Genomic DNA, 19,623 nt, shown 5'->3' on the forward strand with positions numbered 1-19,623 from the left:
AGAACAATAAAAACACTACACTCAACAAGCCACCAATAAAACTCAACTGCCTAACCTATAACCAAAGTCTCCTTTTAATTTGTTTTTAAAAAAAAGCGCTTGACAAACTTGCCCCGCATGCCGAAGTTGCCCCGGTCTCCCCTAAACATAAAGACACGCACGCATATATGTTTGTAGGGTTTATATATTTTGGTAACGGAGTTGCAATCTTAAGAATAATGATAACCCGAGAAATTTTATTAATAGTGCCAACTATTAGTAAAATTTCTCGGGTTATCATTTCTTCATATCATTAAAAGCGTACCTCGCTTTAAGTGTCTTTCAATTATACTCGTGCTTATTATTTTCTTGTTCAGGATTATAATTTTATTACTATTTTCATTTTTTAATTGTTTTTTAGGTCCAGCGTGATTGCGTGCTTAATAAATAATACTGTAAGTGTATTTTTAAGAGAATTAACTTTTGTATAAATCACTTTAAATTTTTTCTAAGTGTTAATTCCTTTTTTTTAATTGTATGAAACAGTGCTTTGAAATTTGTTTCTGCTTCTAACACAATATAGTGCTATAAATTAAGACACTTGGCGGTTTTTCTCATCCGCCAAGTGTATTAATTTATAGCACTTTATTGTGTTAGAAGCAGAAAGAAATGTTAATTCCTTTGTTTCAATCGTTATTGTGAATGTCAATTGACCCTAGTTATCTTTATGCAGTATATGCTGGCTCCCCACTGTACGGCTAACGAAGCAGAATCATTGGCTATCAGGAATGCGCTAAGATGGATCAGGAATAATGCCAACTCTAGGTACTACAATAAAGCAACCATTCTTACAGATAGTAGAGTCGCCCTCCTTCAACTTAAAAACCTCCCCATTGTCAGTGAAATTGTCCAAATCCTTCTTTTACTCTTGAAGGATATAGAATTCAAACTTATTTGTATGAAGGGTCACTCCGGTATTCCCGAGAACGAGAAAGCAGATCTACTGGCTCGAAAGCATTTAAGCATTTAAGATATAATCTGATTGGAGAACAGGTGGGAGGAACATTGCTGTAAGTGCAGTGGTTGCACCTGATAGGTTCAACCACTGCACTTACAGCAATGTTCCTCCCACCTGGTTCTCCAATCAGATTAGTCTGGCCTGCTGGAAGTACTGGCAGGAAAGGTAGAACGCAAGTTCCACGGGTAGGTTTATTCCCGACGCTATTATCAGAAGGAACAACAAGCATTTGCTCCCCTCCTTCCATCTTACTCAATTATTGACCAATCACGGCAACTTTAGAAGTTACCTCTTGAGGTTTCTCAATAAGGGCAATGGACAGTGCACTTGCTCTCTCAACGAGATGGAGGAACCATTCCATATTATTTACTACTGTCCTCACTATACTTCTCAAAGGAGGAGTTTCATTAATACCGTTCTCACTGAAGGGATTCATTGGCCCTGCGAGCTCAAGATTGACTCCAAAAATTCATTCACCTCACGACATCTCCATTGTGGGTCTGGGTAAAATTCACAATGAAGTTACAGACACTTCAGAGATATTCGAATCATCTGAAACTTACAATGGAGATTTTAGAGGTATCTAGATCCAGATTGTGGAGGAGGTTTCCTCCCATAATAGAGGAAACCTCATCGACAATGAGGGTCTGGATATAACTCACACTAGAGATTCTTCCTAGTGCCAACGGGCGGAGAGTTAAATACTAAAAAACAAAACACACTGCAATTCTAGTAATACTTTTATTGCTCCGATTGACGAGGCCTTTTATTTATATATACAGTATATATACATGATCGACTTACTAAAATTGTATACGTTTATATACAATACAAAGCAAAAGATAATTTTTTAAACTCTCTACCATGTAGGTTTAAAAAGAGTATAAATAGCACATCACCTGTTCCTTCAGGACGCAATGGAAAATAAGATATATCTGATGTCCATAGGCCACCTGAAAATTTCTGAAGATTCTAACCCAAATTCATTAGAAAGGTAGTCATTAGCGCCTGAACTACCAACGTACAAATTTGATGATCGGTTCATAACCTCAGTTACTATCATTAATACCTGATTTTTCTGTATCCAAGAGCAAAGGGGAATCACGTAGTATATTTGAAGTCATACTATATGTAAGTGCATTGAATACTGGTATCTTAAATGCTTACATACAGTATGATATTCGAATATGCGACGTGAGCTCCTTGCTAGTTGACACCGAAATTCATTATTATCGAAATAAATTAACACTAGTCCCCTCGAAACTCGAACCCAGATCCTTCAGTACAGTACGCTAATGCCTTAATCGCCTGGATATAGATAGACAGACGCTAAACCAATTAGCTAATTGCATTACGTTATTTGTAATTAGGTAATAATCATTAAGAGTCAATCAAAATTATATGGGTCTTTCGTCACTTATTCGAAGCAGTTTCTTCCATGGCAAAGTAAAGCACTGAGCCATACTGAAAGCAACGGGTATCAATACCAAAGTATGGTAAAGCGCAAAAATCATCATCACTAATAAAATTTTAAAGCAAGTCGGATACATATAACTAGGATTAAAATAAAATATGGAAACTTTAAGAACGATGGAAAGGAATCCCTGAGCAACTGCATAACCAACGTGATGCAATGTAGTTTTAATCTTCTCATCCGCATCCTTTTCCAATAAACTTTTGTAATAATAAATTACGTGAGCTAAAAATTCCACACTGAAACTAATACCTATGAATACAATAATAACTGATACAATATTAATACTAACACCCCACAGAGTTACGAAGCCCACAGTGGCCACTTGTATGCATATTACGGTTAACATTACAAGTAATACGCACGTTACGTCTTGTATAAACACGGAAAACACCACGGCGATGACTACTGCAGCAATACTGATGCTTGTTGTTGCGTATGTGGACACGTATAAATTTCGTTCGTAAATGGGGAAGTACATATTATACGCAAAAACAGAATATTTGGAGTTATCGGCTATTGTACGCACACTTTCCAACAGTAATTTCTCATCAGCGTAAGATTTTATGTTCTGACTAACTAGAAAGCACCTAGATGCAACAATCTCATCCCCCTTCTCGTTGAATAAAATATCGTTATTAAACGAAAGGAACGGTTTAAATTTCAAGAAAACATCCTTTAGTCCTGCCAGATAACCCTTAGGATCAGTCAAGTTGTACTTTTCGAACAGGAAGCCGGTGCGATTGTTCGTACTAAATTTGTGGTACTCGTTGAACCAGCACATGGAAAAATTAAATATGAGCGGCGAGGATTGTAAGTTGGATACGATGTCTTTGATATTTCTTCGCGTGTTGGAATTAGAGTAATCCAGAGTCTGATTTAAAACTAATTGAATCGTATATGGGTATTCGGAAAAGTATTTACGTTGAGCTGAAAAGTACTTGTAAGTATTCGAACTGCGCGAGAAGACGTTGAGGAAGTTGAAATTTTCTTTGGTTTTCGCAACGAAATATACGGCACACGAAATGTAAAAAAGAAATATAAGAACGGAAAAGAATTTCACGCACCAATTACCGAATAATCTTCCTATGAAATTTTTGATCACGGATGTGCCTTTGTGATATTCTTTACTTTCTTCGAAACGTTTGTCACCTGAAAAATGTAAGTTTTATAAATTTACTCGTTACTAAAATACATTCGTGTTCAAACAGTACAGTCAAATCTCGATATAACGCCCTGCTACACAATGCCACCCTCATTCGGCGCCAACCGAAATTAGCCAACAGATCTTCTTCACAACTATTAAATCCTACCAGTGGCCGAGCCGAGCGGTTCCGTTCCCTAGGACATTAGGAGTACGGTCGTGGGTTCGCGCCTCGCCCGGATGGGCTGGCCACATGGAGTTTTTCGGGTTTTCTCAACGCCTGTTTAGAGGCCAGTTACCCTTAAAGAGACCTCCCCTAGGCAGATCGCCCAAGTATTGCATTTCCTTTATCGAATAAAACCAAATTGTTCCTTTAAGTGCAGCTATTTCTTATTTTGTTTTGCGTTTGATTTAATATGAATACCCCCTTACCTTCCAACAACCTGCTAACCTTTGTTTTTTACTGCCACCTCTTCAATGGCGCGATAGTGCCCATTTCGGGAATCAATACTCGAAATTAATTATGCGGTGCTATATCGAGGTTTGATCTGTGTTAAAAACAGTAGTTTTTTCTAACCTGACAGTTTAGTTGTAACGGGAGTTAACAAGATGCAGTGGAGATTGTGCTTTTCTCTGTATCCATCCAGCGCCATGCATCCACCAAAGAAGAATATCTGATATACGTAATTGAATACAATCGATACAACACTGTACAAGCTGAATATCTTGACCATTCCATAAGAAGACGTAAATCCAATTGAAAATAGCAATATGTTGACCAAAGAAGTTAAGGTAATTGGTATTCCAACTTCAGAAAACGTATCGGCCACACGCTTCCTCACGTGATCATTTCTATCCGTCCTTCTCCATTTTGCCAGAAGCACAAAATAATCATTAATTCCAATTCCTTCAAAATGATTAAAAGTAATTAGAATTAAACAGAACATCGCAATTAATTAAAATAAATAATTAAAAAACATTACCTAAGATCAGGAAGAATATGCTGAAATTAAGTCGAACGAAACCTTTCTGGAGCCACACCAATAATCCAAATGCTGTGGTGGTCGCAAATATGGGACTTAAATATCCTGCTAAACCCATAAGAGGTTTACTGGTTATAACATCGGATGATAAAGAAGAAAGTATAACGTATAATGACGTCAAGAGGGTGAAAATACACAACACCAGAACGCTGTAAGGGGGACTGGTTATGTCATCACCTAAACTATGTGATGTCAGAGTGTAAAAGTTGATGTTTTTTAAATGTACTTTCGACAATACGTGGGCGAAGTGTTCTTCCCATGCAGAAGCCAAATCATTTTGTTCCTTTGTTTTGCATTTCATTGTGTAATACAAACGGAATGATTTGAAATCGTCAATTCTTTCATCTTTTGTGTGTACTCCTCCGATGTTTATTGCGTATACGGTAAAGCTGTTATCTCTTCTGTTGGTAGGATACCTTTTCAGAATAAAAGTATAATAAAACTAATTGTTAAAGTTTGCATTGCTTTTGATAATCTAAATTTTATTTATTTGTATTTTACTCGGAATTATTTCTGTGTTTTGGATGTGAACATTGTGACGATCCGAACAAATTTTCGGGATTTTATTTTATAATGGACAACGTAAAATATCATCACTGTGATAACGTTATTGATATTTTGACGAAGCAGACCATAAATTATAAATAGTTACCACCGTACTCACCACAACTTCACTCTTATAGAAGAATGCTTCTCCGCATTCAAAAGCAGATACTACGAATTGTAGTACCGTCGACCCCCTATAACACTGTTGATAATTCCATTTTATATGAATTCCATGTTGTACGAGTCACTTAGATTTTACAAATACGCGTGCCGAGCTGTGAACGGCTCACGTATTTGTAAAATCTAAGTGACTCGTACAACATGGTATTCATATAAAATGGAATTATCAACAGTGTTATAGGGGGGTCGACGGTACTACAATTCGTGGTATCTGCTTTTGAATGCGGAGAAGCATTACTACAACACCTAATGTTACACCTAAACCTATCAGAACTGATGAGTTGATGCGTGTTTTCGACCCTATCATCGATACGATGAATTCGGACATTGAATTTCATCATTTTTACCTGCATATCAGGGAGATGCATTACCAAAGAGCATATAAAATAACAAAATCCTTAATTTTGAGGGTAGGGAAAAGTTTTATAAAAAAAAATTGTAAATGCTAATAACGAGTAAAATCGTCATTAGGGATTGCAATCCAGCAGTGTTTTCAATCCAATTGGATTTTTGCTGGACCAACATCATTCCAGCTGAATCCAGCGCGGGTGTATTTTTTGGTGCAATAAAGTGTTATCTATCTATCTATCCAGCAATTTATGTTTTTTTTTTCTAAAGAAATAAAACATTTATTTATTTTTTAAATACTTAAGAAACTTTTATTATTTAGACTGGTCACTATAAATCAGTAAAACTTCTTACACATTTAGGCAGTAAACTTAAGTTTGGTTCGGTTTAACACTTGAGATAGAGATAATTAACTTTAATGTTTAGTTAGATTATAATTATAATGTAATCTTTAAGTTAAATAATAGCAAAGGTAATTCTACTAATTAATTTATGGTGTCGGTTTCAAAATTTAAGCCAAATTTTTTCAACCGTTCTGACACTAATTCGATGCAATGTTAGGCCGTGCAGGATCCGTGAATTCTGATCAGAGCAAAATTAAAATGGGTTTCTTTATGGTGCACGTTGAGATTTATGTATCTGTGATGTCTTTGAGATGTTCATTCATCAAAGCTTAACTATAATCTTTGACCCTTTTCTTTAAAATTTGCGAATTCTTTTTTATTAAATCCGCTTCGATAGTTTTCGCATAATTGGTAATCATCGACCTTATGGTGTTGGGAGAAGTTGGCAATTGGAATCTATTTTTTGCGAACAAACGTCTTAAATCGGAAGATGTACAAAATGAACTCAGTGTATAACTATCTTTGCACACCATCCTCGTAACCGTGGATTCCATCGAATTTTCTTTTACGAAATAGGCATCAATACTCTTCTTAGCCTTTTTATTCGGTATAATATCTACTTCCTGATCATTTACACTTTTTGATGTAGTTGCTATTGCTGTGGGAACTACTATATCAGTATTACGAAGTGGTAATTTGCTGTTTGCAAAAGTAACGTTGACGCAGTGTATCTTTTGTAGATGGCCTTTTAATCCTGTCGTTGAACAATTACTAATCAGCAAAGTTTTTGAACATAATAAGCATTTTGCACTTCGACTATCATCCAATTTTTTAAAATAGCCCCACAAGTTTTTTTTTATCATCATTCTCACCACATTTCTCTTGCTGACTTGGCTTTGTAAGAGACATTATTCAGTACGAATTCGAATTGTACAGTTATATTATTATTGTGTAACTGTGAACTGACTGAACTGGCGTGATACTTGAAAAAATAAAGAACTTTCGATTCATAAATATACATACCTAATAAATTTCATCGCAAAGCAGCTGAAGCAGCACTAAACTAAGAGTTTGATCAAAATCGTTAGAGCCGTTTTTGTGGTAATTCAATTTTTATTTAATTTGTATCGTATGGCAGCGTTCTTTATTTTCTCTATACAGTATTACAATTACCAACCAGGACTGCTTAATTCTAATTTACGGTCGGTTGTGACGTCACTGGATCACGTGACGGAACGAAGATGGCGGATCGTGGTCGCTAGGAGCGTATTCTGTTGCAAGTGTAAGCCTCAGGGTGGAGAGAAAAGTGGGCCATGATGTTGTGTCTTCAGTCATCGAAAGCCGCAGTCACGGTGTTGGTGGTTTTCGATCTGTCAGTGGCAACAATAGTGTTTATATTTTGATGGGCTTCCCATTCCTAGGCGATCGCGAGCGATAGCCAGCATGTCGGCATCAATATCTGCTGGACTGCCTGTTAATAAACACGCGATAGACTTAGTGGAGAGAGCGACGCGACTCCCGATCATCGCGCGATCGCCGGAAAAAAGTATAATAACTTTCTTATGTTTCGTCTCCGGTAAAATATCGATTGAGCTGAAATAAAAGGTTTTCTATTACCTAGTGACGGTCATTTCTAGGGATAGGGACGGTCATCTCTCGAAGGGAAAGGTTATGTTTCGTGGACAAGCCGCGAGGCTGCAGCTCCTCATAGGCTTAAACTGTGATCGTTCTGTCACGTCATTCATTGATGTCACAACCGACCGTAAATTAGAATTATGCACTAGGACTAAGAGAGCAGTTACTTATTTTATTTAGCGCGAAGAACTTTATTTAGCGCGAAGAACTTTATTTAGCGAGAGCGGAAAGTCAACTGGCAATTAGATCAGCAGAGCCATGTAGAGAGGGGGTGTAGCACGTGCCGCAGTGAACGGCAACGTTGCTCTCGCCGCCGAGCGATAGCGCACGTAGCAAAGCGGCAACGCCGACAACGTAGACTTTTGCGCCATTATTTAGAAAGTTAATTGAGTATTTGCGGATCTGCCGCGCTGGATCCAGCAGGCCGAAGAATGCGCTAGATCCAGCAATTGCAATCCCTAATCGTCATGAAGTCCGACCACATTGGTGATACATACGACTCCCTTCATCTCCTCACTCCCTCGACCTTTAACCACCAAAATTTAATAACTTCTATCTCCCTAACACACAAACCTTCCTACTACAAAATTTCAGACATTTTCGGCAAAAAGTACAGGAATTATTAAGCTTCAAACAGAGTCATCTGTTTGAAGCTTAATAATTCCTGTACTTTTTGCCGAAAATCAAGCTTCAAGAAAGTCATGCTCCACAAACACATACACTAGAATCCATACATATCAAAAATTACCCCGGGATTTTTTTTTCATTTCTAGACGTCTAAGTCTAAAAATATAAAAATCTTGGGAGCCATTTTTACTTTGATCCTCACGAGGAGCATTTAACACGCACGATGTCGTGACGAAATTAATTTTTCACAATAATGACGTTTATAATCTCTGAAGTGGAAATACACGTCCTCTCCAAGTTTTTAAACTGCTTTAATTAAACAGGACACTCTAGGCGTGTCATCACATTTGTGTTTTTGTGTCTAGCTCAAACACGAAAGCCTATACCGCGCAGTTCAGTGTCGTTTTCCTAAAAAATTGGAGGTCCAAGGTCACGAGGAGGAGGAGATAGAAACGAGTGACTTGTCATATATCGACTGGGGTCGGACTTACTTGTTAGCACGTACAGTACATTTCCCCTCCTTTTGACAAAACCCATCCCTACCCTCAAAATTAGGCCTTTTGCCATTTTATAATAATTAATAATATAAAATTGTTTTAAAATAAAATATCATAACAGATGAAGCCATCAGAATTTATGCCGGGAAAAGTTACCCATAACATAAATAAATTATTATTTATTTATATTTACATAAATAAATTATTATTTATATAAGAATTTACATAAATAAATTATTATTTACATAACATAAATTATTATTTATGCCGGGAAAAGTTACCCAACTCGTTGTTAGACATCTTTTTATGAATGGAAACGATTGACAAAATTGATAACCTTTTATTGTAATATAGATATCATTTATCATAAATAAGGGAGTTATATAAAAGGAAAACTTATCATTATTATCTTTTTATTATAATTGATATAAAATTATCATAAAGAAAGCATATATAATTGATTATGTGTATTTAATTATAGCATTTTGTTGTAAACGTTAAAAAAANGCAATGTTTTGAATGAATAGTTTTATACGTGAGTTGTATATGTTTATTGTTTATGGAACGAATAAGATTTTACCAGTGATCATCATATAGGCCTATAAGCAGAAAATACAAAAAATAATCGGTGATAAAAATGAAAACAGTTAAAAGATAATTGAACATACATTTCATTAAATAATAAAGAAAGCATATATAATTGATTATGTGTATTTAATTATAGCATTTTGTTGTAAACGTTAAAAAAAAAATTACAGTAAAACCTGTCCAAAGCGGAAATCTGCAAAACTGGTACCGTGCGATTTCGGTTTGCACAGATTTTACAGTGAATTTTTGAGTAACTTTTTAACAAAAAGAAAAAAAAAATGATAAAAATATCCAATTCTGTTCTATATTATCATTATAGTGAAAATATAATTAAATCTAATACAGTAAAATCTCCCAACAACGGCCACTGACGGCAACACGCAAATGGACGTTATTGCGAGGTTATATTGCATGCATTTCAAAAGAAACTTTCCCGAAAATGGCCGCCGTTTAGCCATTCTTAGAGATTCTCTTGATTTTTTATAATTTTATTTTTTTTTAAACACCTAAATAGAGATCAGTTTTTCAAACCAAATTCTCTTACGAGGTACTTCCTCTTGGTAAATCTTACAACCTTATACATGCTTTTAAATCGGATATTAGGGCCTTGTCCCTCGCCTCCCGTTATCTCTATTGTGGGCCCAGTTTGGTTTTATTTGTATAAGACAACGTAACACACGAGCGATGACTCGTAGGAGATCTTTTATGGAAAACTGACACCTGTTGAGGTGTTACAAACGTGGAAAACCAGGAAAACAAGTGGCCAGGCGCGAACTCACGACCATTGTCAGTGGTTTTTAATCCATTGCGTAATTATATATGGCTTAATTGGTGGGCTTAATTATAAACTATTATAATAGGAAATAAATTCTTACCTAATAGTCACTTTTCCTTGTTTAATTTTCTTGGCATTTTTCTTGAAATACAAGATCATGTTTCGAGTGAAGGTATCAGATTCCTTAGGAAACAGATCGCTGTATCCCACAAACTTGTCATTCATGTAAAATGTAATGTTTCTGACGATGCCGTCTAACGTCAGCACATCTTTCATGGCCGCGTCATCCAACATACTCGACTTGTTCTTCGATTCAATTATAATAGAACCGAATTTTCCATACCTTGTACGCTTAGACATTTCGTAAGCAGTCGGGATCTTTCCGGGGAACATGTTTTCCACCCATTTCCTTTCCACTATGCTCCTCGAATTGTCTGGCGTAAACAGATATTCGATGTCCCTTGTCATGGAAATTTTATGAATTCCAAACCCCAAGGTTATCAATGTTATAAGCGCCATTACAACGTAGATATGAGGGCAGTATCCGATGTGGTAACCAATTCTATAGAAGATGGATGACAGGCTCCTAACGACGTAATTATGCTTCATTATTCTGTCGAAAAAAAACATTTTATACTGTAAAATGTATACAATAGAACTAATATTAATATAAATAAATTTAGAAATTAATACGTTGTAGACACTTGCTTATACGACTCATTCCTTCCCGTCGTTAAGCGAGCCGTCGTAAGTCGAAGTCTAATTTTCCTGTGTCGTATATCGTGATTTTAATTATATGTCGTACTAAAAATACTTTTTATTTGGCGTTACTCCAGCTATTATTAAGCAATAAGCTAATATAAATAAAATAAAATAGTAGCCACTGATATATAAAATAATAAAACAAGGACATTTATTAAATAAAACATGTGTATTTTTGATTATTGTCTACACATGTTTTATTTAATAAAACGTGTAGACAATAAAGGTTAAAAATTCTGCCATGAATTACATTGTTACTCTACACTTTATCTAAACTACCCTTATACATATTTTATAGTAATTATTGCAATCGTTATTAACAATAAAGATGCATAATAATTAGATGTAAAGGCGAGCAATTGATAAATGTTAATTGTTGGTGTCCTTACATCACAAGCGGGCACTATTTTTAGGAGATCGCATTCGGTGTCACCGAGGTCTCTTAAGGCACGTTATATTGTAAATTAAGTAACTGCATATATTCAGCGCACGAATAAGGAAAAATAGAAAACATAAGTCAAAATCTAAGATTGTAGGCAGTAAGGAAGCGTGACATATCTGTGATATGCCAAGGAGAGTGCCTTTTGGGAGGACTTTCTATGTGAAACGGGCACCTATTTGGATGTTTTTGATGGGAAATTGGTGTCTTTAAGGAAAAGACATCCATGTTAATAAAGAGGGGAAAGCGTCGATAGAAAGTAGGAAACCATTTTTCAAGAAGATTTCTTTTGAATAGGATAGCGTAGAAAATAACCTCCAAACAGCGGCCACATGAGAACAACGACTACATTTTATGTTTCCCCCAGTGGCAATTGTTCAGAGGTTTGGTCGTATTAAGATTTTAATTTATTTTGCAATTAACAGTGTAGAAACGCGCTGAGCAATCTTACTTTTATAATCAGTTGTTAGAGATTGTCAGAAAATTCTAGAGGAAATTTTGAGGAAAATGTCACTTCGCTCATACTCTAAAAATATAATTTTTTCAATATAAATTATTTTAAAAAATTCCCGAAGAAAAGTTTAAATTACTTTCTCAAGAAATCAAAACCGAGGAATGCACGTTAGACTGCATATTAAAAAGGAGACAGAGTTAAACCTGCGGATAACCGACACCGAAGGGAACATGAAACGTGCCCGTTGTTGGCAGGTTGAGACGTCTTAACATGAAATTTGTATAAGGGAATTGTATATACAGTAAATATTAGTTATTATTATTATTTATTTGTTAGGCTTTAGGAGCGGTTGGGACCTCCAGGAGGATTTTGGTAAGCTTTAGGAAGGGTTGGAGTGGGCTTTATAAGAGGGGGTAAGACTTTAGGATTATTTAAGGGTGGGGACCCCATAGTATTTTTACCAGGGTGTCGAAAAATATTAATGCCAACGGTATACAACCCTTTATCTAACATACATACATAATTAAAATGATTTTTTATTTAACTAATGAAACAATTAATTGATAAAAGAATTATATAACCAACAAACTTTCGAATAAAACAAAATATTTTCTATAATAATTGCTGCCGATTTTATTTTTAAATAGTCCAATTTACTCATTAACTAAAGAAAATTTAATAATAAAAGAATAAGTTATAAATGTTAAATTCGAATAACTATATTTTAAAATAATCCTAAGAATATAATGTATTATAATTATCCGTACTATAATTTTGTAACAGACCGAACTTACCACGAGTGTACTGCTGAGATTTCTGAATACATGTGTGAAAGTTCCAGAGATTTTATCGAATTGCCCGGAGAATTGTTTTAATGTTAAATACTTATTTTTATAATAAATTACAATCACTTTGAGGTAGCGCTATTACGAACTGGTTTGAAGTCCTTGGAATTGTCCCCGGATTGACAACCGGTTGGCTTTTACGTAACGTTAAAAAACAATTTTATTAGGAGTTTCAGTGATGTCGGGTTGTAAATAATTACATAAGATCGAACCTCGGTACAGCGACCTCGAAATTTGACGCTAAATCGAGTAATTAATTCTCTTTGCAACGAAAAACCATGCAAGATGGTCAAGGATAGCCATGAGGATGATTCGTTGGCCAGCGTTGATAGGTGCTGTACGGGGGTGCACTATATCGAAGTTTATGTGTTTATTATAATGACCACCAAAATTTTAAAACTTTTAGACTCAGGGGCTTTGAAACGTCCAGAAAAGCAAAATATCAATACGTTGTGGGGTTTTTTTCTGTATGTGGGGATATTATAGTGTGTCTGGGGTTTACGATTTCGTTCATCCACTTTGAAGCTTAATAACTCCTGTGTCTTCTGTCGAAAATTTCTGAAAGTTTGCAGGGCGATTTGTGTATTGAGAAGGTTGATGATAGTAAATTTTGGAGGTTAAAGGTGAACGAAGTGGAGAGATAATAAGGTCGTGTGTCACCTCCAATAGGGTCAAATTTAATGTAGATTTTACTCATTAGCATATACAATTATTTATAAAACCCATCCCTACTCTCGAAATTAAGCTTGTTACTATTTTATAATAATTAATAATATAAAAGGTTATTTAATAAAATCTCGTAAAAACATAGAAACCCACGCGATTTTAACTTTTTTGCAGGAAAAGTCAGGCAACTCGTTGCTGGAATTTTTTCGTAAGAAATCAACAGGAAAATTAACGGGGAATTTCCCATCAGTACAGATAACATATCGCAAAAATTAAGTATTAAACGATTTATTTGAATGATTAAGTTGTTATAATTCTCGTTTTAAAATATCATAAACGCTATTTTAAATTATAGGCTTATAATGTAGCCAAACCTCGATATACCGCCCTTCTCCAACGGTGCCGATCGCTAGCTAACGAACCTTCGAACAACTATAGCCGAACCTCGATTTATCCCCGCTATTTGTTCGCTCTGGAATTTGCGTTATATCGAGTGTGACGCTAAACCGAATAGAATTATGTATTGTAATGAAGTCTACAAGCGAATTTGAGAGTTTGAGTGTTAAATTTGACGATTAATATCGTTTGTATTTACACTGTTTATTTCAGCACGTTATATAGGAGGCCGCTATATCGAAATTTGGCTGTATTAATTATTATTAGGCTATTTCTCGTTTATCAAATATTGGGTTTCGCATGGAAAAGGACATCGTTATAACCGAATCGTGCGACTTGTCTGCCAGTCTTATTACTTTAAATAGTTTTTGTGGTTTTACATTATTCGTTTTAGCGCCACACTCGATTTAGCGGTAGCGCTATATCGAGGTTCAACTGTAGATACGTATAAGTCAACCAGAAGGATGTAATATTGATTAATTAAGCAGTAAAAGTAACATATTAATCTGGAAATTTTATCATAATCGTATCAAAACAAAAAAAAAAAAACAAAATAAAATTCCAGCAACAAGTTGTGCGATTTCCCGGCTTTAAAAAAAAAACCCACTTATAATTACGTGTGAATGTCATCTGATTTATTTTATTAAAAAGTTTTTATAATATTAATTATAATAAAATGGCAAAAAGCTTGAGGGTGTAGATGAGTTTTATAAAAGAATTTTTATTAAGTCAGATCGTACTCGAGATACGACACGTGACTCTCTCTATCTCCCCACCCCGCCGACCTTTAACCTCCAAAATTTAACAGCATAAAACCACGTAATGCGCAAACCTTCCTGCAAAATTTTAGAAATTTTCGACAAAAGGTACAGGAGTTATTAAGCTTCAAACAGGGTGAACAAAGTCTGCCCCACCACACAAACATGCTTTCATACAGGGAAAACCCCATATTTCTTCTGTATGTTTGAAGGTCTCCTAAGTAGAAAAATGTAAAAGTTTTGAGGGGTCATTTTTTGATTCCAAAAATACTTTCTCTCTTTTACGTATAAACAGTAAAAATAGCCAATATTATAAGAAATTTGACGGAAAGAATAACTAACAAATCCTGAATAAAAAAGAAATACATTAAAATTCTTATCAGGAAGCGAGTAAATCTGAATGGAATTCTGTAAATATAAATTAAAAATAAATGGAATGAATACGTTTATAAACATTTTTCTATTTTTAAAAATATAAAATAACTCGGGTAATTCACGAGAAGTGTTATTTTATTGTTATTTTCTTATCAGCTATTGTTCATGCGTCATCAGCACGTGAGTAATTGCTGTGTTATGGAAAGAAATATATGTTTGAGGAAAATTTATTCGCACAAGCGATAGAGTACAGATTAAACGCAGAAAATAATATCCAATACATTAAAGTACAGTTCGGAACATTTTTCGAATGCGGCCCAACCCGGGTATAGAGCCACTCACTGCCCCTGAAGTTTGCGGTAAATGAAGTGAGGCGCTAAATCATTATTATTTGTCTACATACAAGTTTGAGGATTGAGGCTTTAGTGATAAAAATGCCTTTTTCCCTGAGAAAATTCCGTTCGTGGGCGTTAAACGAAAGTGGAAACGTATAGAAGGGCACTATATCGGGTTTAAGTAAATGTTATTAAAAGTAATTAAAACTTTAATTTCTTTTATGTTGTTTGTTTTAAAATGTTTAGCAATATCTCATTAAAAACCCCTCGTTATACCGAGAATTGTAATTATAAAGTTTATAAATAATATTCGATAAATTATGTGTAATATCGCCGAACCTCCCGTAAACGATCATTTATAGTCAGCGGCCATACTTTTTCCCCTTCAACAAAGATAGATACGGAATAACCTCCAAATAACAGCCAGTTTTTTTCCTGTCATTGTCCGTTGTTCAGAGGTTTGACTTTATATTATTGCCTTTATGACGTAATTAATCTAACTGCACATTCGATCCTGGATAAATCCTAAAGAGCAAAAGGTTAACGAGTTATAAATTAATCAATGGTTTGTATCAATAGTTAAACCTCTATATAGCGCTACCTTCGTACAGTGTCGATGTTCGTAACCTCCAATACAGCGCCGAATAAATAAAAATTAAAATAAAGTATGAGTAAGAATCACGAATCCGTATACGACCTTGTTTACACCAGACAGCCTTACGAAGCTGAAAGTTGTGTCAGGTCACGCGAGGTTACACGTAAGGTATACGCATTTTAATTTACGCCCAATGCCACGTGACGTTTTATAATAATTAACAAAGCAAAACAGTAAAAAACTGTAGCAACGAGATGCGTAACTTTCCCGGAATAAAACACTTAAAATTGCGTGTGGTCAAATTTTAATAAAATATCATCTGTTATGATATTTTATTAAAATTTATTAAAATAATAGGGTAAGGATGAGTTTAATAAAAATTGTAAACGCTAATAACGAGTAATATCTTCCGACCCCACTAGAGATACGACACGTGACTCCCCTCTATCTCCTCACCCCTTGACCTTTAACTACCAAAATTTAACAGCATCAATCCCACTAATAAACGAACCTCCATGCAAAATTTCGGAAATTTTTTACAAAACGCACAGGAGTTATTAAGCTTCAAAGTAGGTAAAGTAAATCTTGCCCCCCACGTATATACTATCGATATATATAGAAAGAAAACCAATTTTTTCTGCACTTCTCGGTGTTTCATGGTTTCCCGAGTTCAAAAATGTAAAAATATCGGGTGAGGTTTTGATTGATCGCCATACTTTCCCCCTGTTACATATAACAAATACAGTAAAACCTGTTCAAAACGGTAACCTGCCAATGTTTTGTACCGTACGACTTCGGTTTACACAGGTTTCGCTATACCACACAATCTGTGTTGTACTTAATTTTCGAACGTACTGTACAGTTAAATGGATTAATTAATTATATTTTTGATTAGTTCCGATACACGTCTAATGTATTAGTAGTGTACTGTACTTCCCCAACACGTGTTTAGAAAGAAATAAGAAAACAAAGGAATTTACGTCCTTACATTTATTCATATTTTAAACGAGGAAAGAGAAGTTACAGAGGAAAATAATTAAGGAAATGATAAATAAGGATTAAAAATATGTAGAATAAATATTTTATTTCTCATTCTTTGAAGTGATCTGTGGCCATTTTTCTAGTAAAATTCTAAAATAATATCGAGTTTTAAAGGAAAAATAATTTAAAAATGTAAAGGAATTGTTTATCAATTACATCAATTACAATGACTTTTCCTATTGTTTTCGTTATTACACCGTCGCTATTTTAAGAAAAGTGAATCGATGCTGTACTGTACGTTAGCCGGACAGAAGAATTTATGTAATTAGTAAATATTGTCTCGACCAGACCCCCTTCAAGGATACTCCACCCCCTTTTTTTGCTGTAAGTTAATTAATAATAGTAATTAAATAAACAAGTCTGGCGAGCTAGTGTTAATCCACACACACTACTAAACAGTCGTCACCCTTTGTACTAAAAACTTTTAATGAACAGTTTTTAAGGACTTTATCCACACTTTAAGGACTTCTGGTGTAGACTCTTAGTGTAGACTGTTAGTGTCTAGACAATAGAAGATAGGATTTAGTTTAGTGATGGCCTTCGTGTAGGATCTAGTTCTTTCTCTTTCTCGACATTAACGAATTTATAAAATTTGGAAATTTTTGAAAATTGCAGCCCAAAAATAAGTTTACGTTATAAAACCAAAAGCAAATACGCATATATATATACATACACTACATATAGACACTGCTAATTGAACCGAGGAAGCTTACTAGACAGACTTTGTAGACCCCTTAGGTAGGGATGTGCTGAAAATCGGAAAGGATGGAGTTAAATTTATGAAGTTACACCCTGTTTTTTTTTTTTTTTTTACTTTCTAGGGTTAGGAGGTGTCAAAATATAAGTATTTTCAAAAACTCAGAAGGTTAAATTTGACACAATTGCAATACTTTCCCTTGTTACGTACAGTACAGCAAAACGTAATAAAAATATAATATCTTACCTTTGTTAATTGTATCTCCGTGGTAAAAACCAAGCATTTTAAACTTCTTCCGTCAAGACGAAAAGTTTTTATGCATTCTTCGAGAAGGACAAATTTACATTGAGAATGGAAAATAAATTATTTTAATTCGTTTTCCTCGATTCGTCTCTTATTTATTTTCTTTTGTACGCGATGCTATTACTCAAAACGTAGACTTAGTGTATGAAGAAATTTTATTGTATAATTTTAAAAATAGCGTATTTGTCGAGATATTTCAAGCCCGTATGAGTTATTAACGTTTCTTATAATACATACGTCACACTTTTGAATTTTTGAATTGTTTTATCCTTGCAAAAAGTCACGGATTTTAATGACGTCGAACGGAGGTCGTCCATTATATTTGGAAGATTTTAATGCTTCTTTACATGTTATACGCAAGAAAACTATCGAGAAAGGGCAAGCTTTCCCTTGGGCACTCTTAGAAAAATTAGGAATCCCTAGTAGTTTCTATCCCTACAAATTAATGCTAATTTTACTAACAAAATATAAAAGTTTTAAGACTTATTAATATACAAACTATCTATTTGTATTTAATTTGTTCAAGAAAACGTGACAAAAACGATCCGTCTGTCCTCCGGACCTCGAACGAGATACAAACGACCCTGAATACAGATTTAAATTGCGTGTTAATTAAACAACTATCTGCTAAAATTAAGAAGGATTTATCAATAAAACCTCAGATGATTCGCTGGAAATTTAAATAATTCAATTTCCGTGATGTCCTCGATTTACAGGTTATGTTGCCAAGCGTAGAAATTACATTAAGAAATATAAACTTTGCTATAAATAGTTAGTTTTTTTTCATGCTTTGAGGCTGTCCATTAATCACGTGTACGGCTTTTGAGCACTTTTGACCCCCCCACTCCGCCGTTGTGTATATTGATGCACTTTCCACGAGTGTGGGAGTAACGTAGACGTGTTATTTCTCCGCCCCTTATCTAAACACTACCACTCTATTAGACTATTCACACGTTCGATCTACAATAGCTGATCCCGAATAGAACTAACAACCATAATTTAAGTTCGAATAATGAAAATGACATAAAATGTAGTGTTTAAACGGATATAACTATTAAAAGTTTCCAGATGTGGGAGGTCCTCTACGATCGGTTAAGTGCACACCCCTCAGAGGGTGTTGCTGGTGCATGCGAAGGTCACCAATAATTGTAGAGTTTCTAGTCTACGTAATTCCCCCGGTAGCCTATCGGATCAAATTCTGTGTTCTCAATTGACAAAATTTAATCGTAAAACAAATCCCCGCAACGGGAAACATACGTTTTCGACCGGACAGCGCCACATTTTCTCCTGATGGCGAAAAATTAGACTAATTCCCCGTACGATAAATATAAATGTTCGTGTTCATTAATAAGTTTATGGATTAATTAAATAATGATAATAATTAATCGTATGCCAATTAAGAGAAAAGAGAAGGGCGTTGCCTCCCGAAGGGAATTTCTATGCTAAATTAATTCCTATTTAAGTGTTACGATATATCGAGATTTCACTATATTCGAATTAGATTTATTTAATACAAGTTTCCACTAGTTCGTGGTATACGTTAGACACATAAGGAGGCATAATTAGTGTGTTAATGGTGTGTTGATGAATTATAATTATACGTGACCATATTTGGAATGGAAAAATGATTAATCCAGCAAAGCTTTGAAATCAAGAGTTCAATTGCATGATTAAGGTTAGTTAAATAATTGTCGATATATCGATTCAACAGTTCTAAATATTTTATTGAATTTGCAAATCAAACCATCAATTATAACAG

General features: G+C 34.7%; 1 protein-coding gene across 2 annotated transcripts; it reads right to left on the minus strand.

Annotated features, from left to right (window-relative positions):
• Positions 1-1,733: 1,733 nt before the first annotated feature.
• Positions 1,734-17,854, minus strand: LOC111629729 (patched domain-containing protein 3-like). Of its 2 annotated transcripts, none has more exons than XM_023373629.1 (5): positions 17,808-17,854; positions 10,299-10,811; positions 4,599-5,074; positions 4,193-4,522; positions 1,734-3,623 (listed from the first exon to the last, which is right to left on the minus strand). In XM_023373629.1, exons 2-5 carry the CDS (start codon positions 10,805-10,807, stop codon positions 2,395-2,397), a joined length of 2,544 nt encoding a protein of 847 aa, XP_023229397.1. In that variant the 5' UTR covers positions 10,808-10,811; positions 17,808-17,854; the 3' UTR covers positions 1,734-2,394. The 2 variants fall into 2 exon arrangements, with proteins under 2 accessions (XP_023229397.1, XP_023229396.1); XM_023373628.1 differs by lacking the exon at positions 17,808-17,854 and adding an exon at positions 12,648-12,719.
• Between the last annotated feature and the right edge of the window lie 1,769 nt (positions 17,855-19,623).

The sequence above is a fragment of the Centruroides sculpturatus genome, unplaced genomic scaffold (assembly GCF_000671375.1).
Source record: "Centruroides sculpturatus isolate CEXI.00-Female unplaced genomic scaffold, Cexi_2.0 scaffold482, whole genome shotgun sequence".
Lineage (NCBI taxonomy): Eukaryota > Metazoa > Arthropoda > Arachnida > Scorpiones > Buthidae > Centruroides > Centruroides sculpturatus.